This window comes from Schistocerca americana, chromosome 7 (assembly GCF_021461395.2).
Source record: "Schistocerca americana isolate TAMUIC-IGC-003095 chromosome 7, iqSchAmer2.1, whole genome shotgun sequence".
In the NCBI taxonomy this organism is placed as follows: domain Eukaryota; kingdom Metazoa; phylum Arthropoda; class Insecta; order Orthoptera; family Acrididae; genus Schistocerca; species Schistocerca americana.
The window spans coordinates 123,672,063-123,684,944 of record NC_060125.1 but is presented as its reverse complement, the minus strand read 5'-3'; the positions used below and the strand labels follow the sequence as shown (position 1 = coordinate 123,684,944).

Below are 12,882 nucleotides of genomic sequence, written 5' to 3'. Positions count from 1 at the left end.
AAATCCAACAAGTTTCACACCGAGCAGTTCACTAGTAGAGGCTGATGCACGTGGTGAAATAGAGCGGCTGTTATTAATATATGAAAAGGTCTAGAGTGTGAGTCAAGCGGCCGGGGATGGTGATGAAGATGCGGGTGCTTGTAGTGAGGCTATGAGCATTACGTACACAAGCACCTGTCTGATATCACACCTGTGGAAAAATTTGAAGCATCCAGTGGCCTTTCCGATAAAGCCAGACGCAGAATGTGAAGGCCGTGTAAAGTTGTAGATCTGGAGGGGGACAGATATCACCCTCATTGGATAACGGAGAAGCAACGAGACACTCCTTCATATAAATTCCGAATGGTTCCCTGATGAACATTCCAGCATTCTTATTAGAATCACGTACCAAAATCATCAAGTAGGTGTATCCACACTGAAGTCCCAAAGAAACTGGTATAGGCTTGCTTATTCAAATACAGAGATATCTACACAGGCAGAATACGGCGCTGCGTTCGGCAGCGCCTATATAAGAAGATAAGTGTCTGGCGCAATTGTTAGATCGGTTACTGCTGCTGCAATGGTAGAATATCAACATTTAAGTGAGTTTGAGCGTGGTGTTATAAACGGCGCTCGAGGTAGCGATGAAGTGGGGATTTTCCCATACGATCATTTCGCGAGTGTACCGTGAATATCAGGAATCCGGGAAAACGTCAAATCTCCGACATCGCTGCGACCGGAAAAAGATCCAGCAAGAATGGGACCAACGACGACTGAAGAGAATCGTTCAACGTGACAGGAGTACAACCCTTCCTCAAACTGCTGCAGATTTCAATGCTGAGCCATCAACCATTCAACGAAACATCATTCATATTGGCTTTCGCAGCCTCTTGCTCCCTTGATGACTGCACGACACAAAGCTTTTCGCCTCGTCTGGGCCCATCAACACAGACATTGGATTGTTAATTACTGGAATCATGTCGCCTGGTCTGACGAGTCTCGTTACAAATTTGAACGAGCGGATGAACGTGTGTGGGTATGGAGGCAACCTCATTAATCCTTGGGCCTTGAATGTCAGAAGGGGACTGTTCAAGCTGGTGGAGGCTATGTAACGGTGTGGGGCGTGTGCAGTTGGAGTGATATGGGACCTCTGATACGTCTAGATACGACCCTGACAGGTGACACGTACGTAACCATCCTGTCTGATGACCTCCATCCATTCATGTCCATTGTGAATTCCGAGGGACTTGGGCAATTTAAGCAGGGCAATGCAACACCCAAACGTTCAGAATTGCTACAGAGTGGCTCCAGCAACACTCTTCTGAGTTTAAACATTGTTGTGTCCCTACACATGGACATTACTGAGCATATCTGGAATGCCTCACAATGTGCTGTTCAGAAGAGATCTCCACCCCCTCATACTCTTACGGATTTATGGACATCTGTGCAATTTCCTCCAGCACTACTTCAGACATTGGTCGAGTTCATCCCACGTCGTGTCACGGCACTTCTACGCGTTCCCGGTGGCCCTACACGATATTAGGCAGGTGTACCAGTTTCATTGGCTCCTCAGTGTATAATGCGCTAGTCGCTCGACAACTCATTAGAATATTCGTCAGCAAAGTCCATGTTCGACCAATGGCTATGGCTATCTTTACAATGGCTTTCGTATGCTATACGTTAATGGCATGTCCAGGTTCATCGCTACAGCCACGATCGCATTCGGTTCAAATCCCTCTCCTGTCACCCAGATTTAGGATCTCCTTGATTTCCCTAAATTGTTTCAGTCAAATATTGGTAGGGTTCCTTTGAAAAGGGCATGGCAGATTTGCTTCCCCATCGTTTCGTGATGTTCTCCATCTTTTATGACCGCACTGTCGACAGGACGTTAAAATCTAATCTTTCTTTCTTCTTTCCTATCTTCTGCTAGTATTTCTTTCAACAATAGTTTCCAAAAGTATTACTTAAAAACAGACAATGGGCATTAAAGGACAAGAGACTCAAGTTTAAAAATTAAGATTATTAGATACGAACTATGTAAATAATCAGACCTCCTGACAACGAAGATGTAACAAAAGAAAAAATAACTGAACTTTTATAGCTCAGGAAATAAAATTTAACAAAGCAATTTACAACACTGGATTATAACGAACTACGCTGGTAAACCGATTGGGCAGATTAACCCTTTGACTACCGCCAGGACGTATGTGTCGCACGATAGATTATCAGAAAGCCAACTGTAATTTGTTGCATGTCATTGCTATTTATGGATGTCCCACAGGTAGAGGAAAGCCTGCCAGTGGTTAGTAGAATTTCTATAATTACAGAGTGCACATGTAGCTTGTTCTGTCCTCAAGTTTCATCGTTAACCCTCGTCACCGTATTGTCACACCGAATTACTCTGCATCTGCAGATAGGCAACCCAGTTACCAGATTCGCAAAGCGGGCCTTTGTGCCTTCCCGGACGCATCGTCTTAACGACTTGCACCCACGATTTGACGCTTGCCATATCACAAACGAAACGAATATTGAGCACCTTTAGCGTGAGCTACAATCCTGGAGAAATGGTCTGTCCTCTAATGTGTGTCTCTTCTCGGAATGTAGTTTTTGTATAGTCTTCGTCTGAAATCCTGGAGGTATTTATGAACACTGGTGTACATCCTACCCTCTCCCCTCCCCCAACCCCGCCCTCAAACCCCTTGGAAAACGAAACGGTGGGAAATACTCGTTTCATATTGTTGCTTCTGACTAAGACATTAATTAAAATAACGATACATTAATGTTTTGGAAAAAAAAATTGTAATCATAGAGATAAGACGATGATGGATGCCTGATAGTTGTGACATTATAAAATGAAGTGGAAAAACAGTGATGGGGATGTCTTTCATTTAGCCGTGCTTGGGCAGATTATCTGGTTGATTACTTTTAACGTTCCCCTGTGGATACCTGTTTCATTAAAAGGACGTATGATGTCACGGGAATGAGGAAGAGAAATTTCACACTGCGCATTCTGTGATGTTTTCTACATTCCAGTAACTGGTTTGCAAACATGGTTTCTTGTGATGTCCAATTGTTGAAAAACATTTTTCATATAATGCTAAATGTGCCTTCATTTTCTCGTGTTCCAGTACTATCCTTCGGGATTCCGCGACTTACTGAACTGGCTCGTTAAGGAATACCCTGGTTATCCAATCTTTGTGACAGAAAACGGATTGTCAAATACTGGTGGTCTTAATGACACCGACAGAATCGAGTACTTTACGGTGAGTTACGATTTTTACCTTCGGAAACAGTAAACATTAGTAGTTTACTTCCTTAAAATGAACTCCTTAATGGTTTTAAATATTCATTACAGTCGTACCTGACGGCTCTTCTACAAGCTATCCACGTTGACGGTGTTCCTGTGATTGGCTACACCTGCTGGAGTCTCATGGACGACCTCGAGTGGACGGACGGATTTACGTAAGTCCTTGTGCACGTTCAAGTTTCTTTTCGTTTCCTCTTGATCAAGGCTGAAAAATCGATAAAGCCATTAACTGATCATGGAAATGTGTTCTGAAGTTTTAAGTATTGATGACACAAACATACAAGTTATTAAAACCGTCGCCGAATTTATTATGCCATTTATTAAAGAGAACTTCAGTTTAGTTTTCGTTAGCCATAACACTTCGTTTTGACTGGAAGCAAAACCTGATTCAACGTAAGCAGACTAATAATAACCGGAAATTATTATCCTAATTATTAAAAGTTTTATATCATATTACTCATGAACGCCTACTGGAATATCTGAAGATTTATCACATCTACGATAAATGTCAATCAGGCTTCTAGAAAGCTATTAGGATAGCAGATAAATTGATCAAAGTGGCTCATGAGTTCAAACATCCCACAGATTGACGGGAGAGAGTAATTTATCTCCTTGATTTCAGTGAGGTATCTGGCACCGATGATTTTATTATCCTAATTTTGAAAACGACAGAAACGAGTTTCTCAAACACTGACTTCGGAGGTACAACCAGAAGCACAGAAAGAAACATCAAAAAATCGATTGTGGATTGTCAAAGTACGAATGTGCTCTGAGGGGTCTCTTTGGGTACATTCCTTGCCTCGTTTATTTTCCCTCTTCGTGCTACATAGTCTTTGTTATTACCACTTGCCTCCTGTCCTCGTTGGACAATCCGCTCTCAGGAGTACCCTAGAGTTCAGGATTTTCTCCGTTCATTTTGTCCTTGTGAATGAATGATCTTACCTGTTTTAATATGACTCTCCTCCTGCCGATATCCAGTATTATCGAACTGCCAATAATAAATCACCTAATAAGTCACGTTCGACTTATCACGCATGAATGGTATACTGTGTTCACCATCAATACTCCTACAACACATGGTTCTCAAATTAAACCAACTCTGTGTAACAGTGAATGCTTACCACAAACATGTAACTTCCAGCCACTGCAGTCCACCTTATGAATAATTAGCGTGGATACTATCGGAAAAGTCACAAGCATTCTTTTCTTCATTCAAACTTCTTAGTCACTGGACTCTCCCTCACTTGTTGTCGTGTATCAAATACCTACCAACATTCCGTAATTCCAGCATAAGAACTGGTACTTCCAGCATCTGTCTTGAGCGTAGGCATAGCTCCAAATCTTTCTCCATCTCCCTCTCTCATTACCAAAAGGATATAATATCTCCACAACAAAAATGGAAGTAACACTGATATGTAGATTTATTACACCACCTATCATTAACTAGGACAGAGGTGCTCTCCCAGTGAAGTACTGAGGAGAGACTTGTTCCTCGCTCTTTGAGTACACGTACGAGCGCACACGCTCTTGTTACGTGTCCCCGCTCGAAGAGCGACAACGGAACGGCCCCTCTCCACGCCAGACGTGAAGGGGTATATCTTTCAGTCTCTTCCATTACTCCTTCAGCTCAAGGTGTCAGAAACATCGTCTGCCAATCAGCATTGCTCTTCTAAAACGCGAGAATGACGTTTCGTTTAAGGCTACCAATCCAGAAATCTGTAGTATTGGCGTTTGGCGTTTGCTGTCTCCCTCTGAAAATCTCTGAAACTGCATGCTATATTTGTAAAGAATGCATAGGTTGGGCGCTCCCACACAATGTAGCGGAATTTGCTTTTAAGCCAAACACGGGGTCGTTCCCCCTTTCACTCGGGCAAACGCTGTCCGCTCCACGGGCGGCTGCCGGCCGACGTAGATAGCTCCCTGTGAGCTTCGAATAGTTGAACCACGGTGTGCTTACTTGTTATTTGCATATTGTTTACATGAATTCATACAACATTGACTTTATCTTATCGAGTTTGGGTTCGAACGAAGCGTCTTGATGTGCGGAATATGATTGTGAGGGCGGAATATGTAAGCAATGAAGGTCAGGAGACCATGACTTCTTACAAATGTAGTCACTGATCTTTTCTCTGGGACTGGTGCCATCGCATGTGCAATAAATTACAATTAGCTGAGTGCAGCACAAGCCACAGGCAAAATGTGACCAAGCAGTAAAAAAAAAGACGACCGCCAGTGGTCGAGAACGTGAGCGACATGTCGAAAGTGCAAAGTTGTTGGACATACACATAAGCCAGTGGTAGAATTGCCAGAACCAGGAGACTGTTTCTCCCACGTATGTACACGAAGATTTTGTGGGCCTGCTTGCAGTATCCAAAGAGTATCCGTGTACATTTACGTCTGTTGTTGACAGATACACTCTTTGAGTGGAAGCGACGCCAGGCAGTGGTATATCAGCAGAAACAGCAACAGGAACATTTTTAATGACTGGACTAACGGTTGCGACTGTCTAGCTCATGTCACTACGAATGAAGGGCGAAAATTTGAGTGGAGGCTATTTCTCGAACGCCACCATATGACTAGCCACCTTCTTGCAAGCTACACGGCGGCAAAGCGCGGACGTGTCACTTTAAAAGCCGCGCTTAGGCATGCACCGAGGGAACAGCTGGACCGCCGCTGTTCCACACGCCTTACTGGACCTCCGCACAGCTTTCAGATCAGACATCGATACCGGAAATGGTTTATGGGGGACACTGCACTTCCCGTCGGAGTTTTTTCGGTATAACAGCTGTCAGTTGAACCATGGCTACCGTTTTTATGGAAACAAGTCAAGATGCAAATCTCTAAGCTATGCTCTTCGCGAGCACCCAGCCACGGAAATCAGAAAGTTTTCATCCACAACGACCTTAAAACTTGCTCACATGTGATGCTAAGGATAGATGTAGTACGCCCACCGTTACGACCGCCATAATTTAGACCTTCCTTAAATGCGATGAACATATTCTGCAAATAATGTGCAACGACAAACTACTAACGGTATCGCTGGAAGCCAACACCAGACGGGAAACCTGGGACTCCACATCAACGATTTCAAACCAACCCTCCAGTTGGGCTGGTCAGTCAACCCGTGTCACGCATAAATACCCGCACAGTGTTGGCAGGAGGGGGGGGGGGGGGGTGCGTAGGGCTACATGGGAAGGAAACATCGACTTTGGATAATAATTTAAAGTGCCGACGTTACATTTTCTCTTTGTACTTTTTGACAGTTCTTTGTTTACTTACGTTACATGCGTATTACTGAGTTATTGCCGCATGTTTTACACAGGAATCTTATAAGATGTTGTAGTTCTTATACTAGTGCATATACAGGTACGTGATGCGCAGTACATCAGTTCTTATGTCATACTTCTTTACGAACTTTTTCAAACTATTTGGGTTGTGTGAGTTTTTCGTTAAATGGTTACGCTCATACTTACTACCGTTTGGAACAGAATTTCATTTTTTCTTTCCAGTGAAACCTCTTAAAACGTGGTGTGGAGTCCAATTGTATCTGTTTTTATACCACAGACGCGCTAATAACATTCAAATGAGGGTTCCTCATCATCCGGCTACCACCAAGTTATTCTGTTTTTCTTTCTTTCTTTTTTTTCGTTGTGTTGATTGCTTGGTGGTTCTTGACCGACTGCGTCTCCGTTGTGTGCACACGCGCCCACATTTTACCATACGTCCTTTCCCTCTGGCGCGTCTGCGCCTCTCTAACACAGAGCGACTTTCTCCCTGCTATCCTCGATCTACTGGTACATCATTTTCAGTATACAGGAAACCTAAGCATGGATCCGTAATTTTCTATTCGTAATAGAAGCCAATCCACGTAACTCCCGGCACTTATTAAAAAATCGCGTTTACACTGTCATTTAGAATATTCAGTATACACAAAAGCATCGAGAAAATTATGTTATGTAAAAGTAATCTGTCACTATAAGTAGTGCTAGAATCAGTACACTTGTCTGTCAAAGCCTTACCAGTTTTAAACGTTTGCAGCAAGAAGCTAGGGCTGTACGAGGTGGATTTCGACAGCCCGAACAGAACCAGGACGCCAAGGGCCTCTGCAGCTTTCATGTCGGAGATCTTCGAGACTAAGGAGCTGCCTCAGGAATACTTGCGCTACAGTCTCCCCTGAACTACAACTTATCTTGGTCTGCTCTTTATATGACCTTATGTACTGCAAAATAAAGAACTTTGGCTAAGTCTTAATCATTGACGTTCTTTCCTTGTGTGGTAGCGAATGCAATCCGCAGAATCACAGCAGTTCGTTATTGAGACCTTCATCTGGCAGTGGCATTTCCGTTTTGAGACTATCTGAATTCTGATTCCATGTTGCTCATCCGCACATAGTTCTTAAAATTTTACTACGTGAAATGCTTTAAGATAACGAAATTAGAGTCCATGGGAAACGGAAAGCAGTGGATTACGTCTGTAAAGAAATTAAAATCGATAGTACTAAATTTTCCGTACGTTTACATTTCAAAAATTCCTTAGTAAGCATGAAAACCAGGTAACACATGTAGTAGTAACTGCAAGAAGCTAAACTCCCACATTACTCGTATATACCGTTCTATGTAATGACCTGATACAGGGACAGATGAAGCCTGACGTATTAAAATTCCACTAAGGAATAAAACGTAAAACATATTAAACACGAATGGTACGCCACAGATTTTACCAACAAAGTACGCTGAGAGCGTAAGATAAACTTTTACATTACATTCGTTGTACAAAAATGTTCAAATGAGTAAATTTCTAAGAGACCAAACTGCTGAGGTCATCGGTCCCTAGACTTACACACTGCTTAAACTATCTGATGCTAAGAGCAACACACACACCCATGCCCGAGGGAGGACTCGAACCTCCGACGGCAGGAGCCGCGCAGTCAGTGACGTGGCGCCTCTAACCGCGTTCGTTGTACACTGATTGCACGTGCATTTCAATATAATTCCATTTGCACAGTTTGTAAAATCCACGTAAACATAAGAAACTACACTAAATTGCAAGATTTCAGTAAACTTAGCACTTCGGGGTAATATTCGGAACAACGCTGATGTTCAACAAACGGACAGTGCAGATAAAGACAAGTGAAACACGAGGACTGAACAAAGCTTAACGACTAAGCGAGAAACACATGTAAACTCGTCACTCGGTATATAGAAATCAGCTGCAGCTTTAAGCCCGGTGTCACAACTTTGACATTATGAAAGACGGTGACATTATGAAAAACGGTGCGTAACAAAGGCAATACAACAATCACATGTGCTGTGAAGTGGCGTGAATTGAGGTCGCACATATGTCTCGTCTGCAATGGAAATTCCTTCGAAACAGATTTTACAGCCGACAAAACATTAAATAACAAGTAAATAATATGGAAGAAGGGAAGAAAAAAAGGAAGCTATTTAGAACATTGAAACTACATCAGTAATTAAGTAATCAGGTCCTCATGGAAGGTAAGACCGCTTTGAACGTCACAGTCTACAAATCTCACCAGGTATGTTCTGCAGGCACCAGCAGTTCAAAGTAGGCCGGCCGCGGTGGCCGCGCGGTTCTGGCGCTGCAGTCCGGAACCACGGGACTGCTACGGTCGCAGGTTCGAATCCTGCCTCGGGCATGGGTGTGTGTGATGTCCTTAGGTTAGTTAGGTTTAACTAGTTCTAAGTTCTAGGGGACTTATGACCTAAGATGTTGAGTCCCATAGTGCTCCGAGCCATTTGAACTTTTTTGAAGTTCAAAGTAGCTTTCAAGGAACTGTGAAGTTAGAATACTTCACACACAAAGCACGATAACAGCGATAGCAGTGTCATGTGCTAGAAAGTAAGTCGTAGGAGCAACTGGGTACTAAACACAGAAACATTTGTATCTACCACTGACCCACACTCGCACCGAACTACTCGGCCTGAAATAAGTAAAATGGTTCAAATGGCTCTGAGCACTATGGGACTCAACTGCTGAGGTCATTAGTCCCCTAGAACTGAGAACTAGTTAAACCTAACTAACCTAAGGACATCACAAACATCCATGCCCGAAGCAGGATTCGAACCTGCGACCGTAGCGGTCTTGCGGTTCCAGACTGCAGCGCCTTTAACCGCACGGCCACTTCGGCCGGCTTGAAATAAGTAGCAGAGGATCTGAAATGGCGGGAGTTAAAGTATAACGGCTGCAGAAGAATCGCAAGGTCAGAACAGGTAGAAGGCGGCAGCAAATCCTTTTGGAGCAGAAGCCATTATGTGACATAATATCAGTGATGAGCAAGAGAAAGTGTATGGGTTTACCCTAAAATTCCCGGTATAACGTATCTTGTACCAAGAATCACTGTCGCCGGATAAATTAACCCAAGCGAGCTGTTCGGAATGAACAGGAATAGCTCAAAAAACTTTTAATGCTTGTCCATATCTGATTCCATTAAACGCCATTTTCCTCATTCTTACTGGTTAATGTGTGTTGATCGCCTTCACAGGTGAATGTAAGTCAGTTAAGTCAACCACACCAGAAATACTGCAGTTTAATTACTATGTTATGGTAATAAACATCACTGCCCCCACCCCCCGAGCCATTGACCTTAACGAATTGGGAAGCCTTTCGTGCCTCAACGAAGCAGATAGCCGTACAGTAAGTGCAACCACAACAGATGGGTGTCTGTGGGGAGGTCAGACTAACCCATCGCTCCTGAAGATTAGCAGCCTTTCAATAGTTGCTGGGGACGTACTCAAGATGGTTGACAGATCTGGCCTTGAACCTATGCCATCTGGCCTTGCTGTGTTGGCACTGCGAAAGCAAGCGAAACTACAGCATTTCTTCTTTTACTGAAGGCATGTAGCTCTACCGTATGACTTAATGATGATGTCTTCCTTTAGCGTTAAATATTTCGGAGGGAAAATAACGCCTCATTTGCATCTCTGGACTGGGAATACTCAGGAGAATGTCATCGCGTTAAAACAGGTCGGAGCGTGTAATGTTAGAACCCCCAACTCAATAGGTGCGTTAGAAAATTTAGAACGGGAGGTGGGTAGGTTAGACCTAGTGGGAACTAGTGAAGTGCTGTGCCATGGAGAAGAAGACTTCTGGTCAGGTCAGTACAGGGTTGTCACAAGAAAATTGGTTGTAATGCAGGAGTACTCATAATAGTGAATAACAGAATAAGAACGCGGGAAAGCTACCATGTATAGCATAGTGAACGCATTATCGTAGCCAAGATAGATAAGAAGCCAAGAAGGAATACGGGTTAATGAGAGAACTAGTTCCGTAGATGCAAAAGAGACTGAAAGAACGTATGATTAGATGAAGAAAATTATTAAATAGTTAAGGGTGACGAAAATTTAATTGTAATGGGGGACTGGAAATCGGTAGTGGGGAAGGAAAGAGAAGGAAACATAGGGGGAGAAGACTGTGGAAAAGGAATGACAGGGGATCCTGCCAGCTGGAAATTTGCACAGAGTATAAATTAATCATTACTTACACTTGGTTTAAGAGTCGTGAAAGAAGGCTGTACGCGTGGAAGAGACCAGAAGACACCGGAAGGTTTCTGACTTATTGTACACTAGTTACCAATAAAATTGCTACACCAGGAAGATGACGTGCTACAGACGCGAAATTTAACAGACAGGGAGAAGGTGCTGTGATATGCAAATGATTAGCTTTTCAGAGCATTCACACAAGGTTGGCGCCGGTGGCGACACTTACAACGTGCTGACATGAGGAAAGATTCCAACCGATTTCTATACACAAACAGCAGTTGACCGGCGTTTCCTGGTGAAACGTTGTTGTGATGCCTCGTGTAAGGAAGAAAAATGCGTACCATCACGTTTCCGACTTTGATAAAGGTCGGATTGTAGCCTATCGCGATTGCAGTTTATCGTATCGTGACATTGCTGCTCGCATTGGTCGAGATCCAATGACTGTTAGCAGAATATGGAATCGGTGGGTTCAGGAGGGTAATACGGAACGCCGTGCTGGATCCCAGCGGCCTCGTATCACTAGCAGTCGAGATGACAGGCATCTTATCCGCATGGCTGTAACGGATCGTGAAGCCACGTCTCGATCCCTGAGTCAACAGATGGGGACGTTTGCAAGACAACAACCATCTGCACGAACAGTTCGACGACGTTTGCAACGGTATGGACTATCAGCTCGGATACCATGGCTGCGGTTACCCTTGAAGCTGCATCGCAGACAGGAGCGCCTGCGATGGTGTACTCAACGACAAACCTGGGTGCACGAATGGCAAAACGTCATTTTTTCGGATGAATTCAGGTTTTGTTTATAGCATCATGATGGTCGCATCCGTGTTTGGCGACATCGCGGTGAACGCACATTGGAAGAGTGTATTCGTCTTCGCCATACTGGCGTATCACCCGGCGTGATGGTATGGGGTGCCACTTGTTACACGTCTCGGTCACCTCTTGTTCGCATTGACGGAACTTTCAACAGTGGACGTTACATTTAACATATGTTACGACCCTTGGCTCTACCCTTTATTCGATCCCTGCGAAACCCTACATTTCAGCAGGATAATGCACGACCGCATGTTGCAGATCCTGTACGGGCCTTTCTGGATACAGAAAATGTTCGACTGCTGTCCTGGCCAGCACATTCTCCAGATCTCTCACCAATTGAAAACGTCTGGTCAATGATGGCCGAGCCACTGGCTCGTCACAATACGCCAGTCACTACTCTTGATGGACTGTGGTATCGTGTTGAAGTTGCGTGGGCAGCTGTACCTGTACACACCATCCAAGCTCTGTTTGACTCAATGCCCAGGCGTACCAAGGCCGTTATTACGGCCAGAAGTGGTTGTTCTGGGTACTGATTTCTCAGGATCTATGCACCCAAATTGCGTGAAAATGTAATCACATGTCAGTTCTAGTGTAATATATTTGTCCAATGAATACCCATTTATCATCTGCATTTCTTCTTGGTGTAGCAATTTTAATGGACAGTAGTGTATAATGTTAAAATAGATTTTGAAACCAGGTTTTAAACTCGGCGTTCCAGGCGCATGTGTGAACTCTTTCACTGATTACGAACGGCAGATTAAAAGCAAAGAAGTTGCAGAAAGGTATAGTGATACGGAGTTAGGACTAAGATAAACTGAAGATATTATATTGTTGAGAGTTTTGCGGGACGCATCAGACAACATTGGACTGAAACGGGGTAAAGGAGTACACTGCAAACGAAACAGTAGCTTTAAGAGGAATTAGGAAGGCAACATGACACCACACGGGTAAATAAGCAATGTGTACTAGAAATTGTAACGTTATGTGTGTGTCCATCGACCGAATTTAACTGGATAAGTTCTCCAGAGAATGAAAGACTGAGTGAAATTGGAAAAGTCGTGTGATATGACGTGACCTGTTCTGGCGCAGAGCGCCAAAGATTACTATTGCGATCCGATATACTCAAAGGCGGTCAAAGTTATTTCTTAAGCTCGACCGCGGTGAAACAAAATGTGAGATACAATGTGAAAACAAAATGTGTACTAAATCATATACCAATTTCGTTTTGTCTCTCTGTATGTGTAGACGCGCGTTATTACAGTTCATTGTAATTTACAA

The 12,882-nt window shown here is 43.6% G+C and overlaps 1 protein-coding gene across 1 annotated transcript in view; it reads left to right on the top strand.

The window, feature by feature from the left end:
* The window catches only part of LOC124622777 (myrosinase 1-like), a 47,325-nt gene extending 39,788 nt beyond the window's left edge, over nucleotides 1-7,537 (top strand). Inside the window, exons 9-11 of the mRNA XM_047148569.1 lie at nucleotides 3,108-3,242; nucleotides 3,335-3,441; nucleotides 7,325-7,537. Of these exons, the coding sequence (XP_047004525.1) occupies nucleotides 3,108-3,242; nucleotides 3,335-3,441; nucleotides 7,325-7,463 (381 nt within the window). The 3' untranslated portion in view covers nucleotides 7,464-7,537. The remainder of the gene's footprint in view (nucleotides 1-3,107; nucleotides 3,243-3,334; nucleotides 3,442-7,324) is intronic.
* The last annotated feature ends 5,345 nt before the right edge of the window (nucleotides 7,538-12,882 follow it).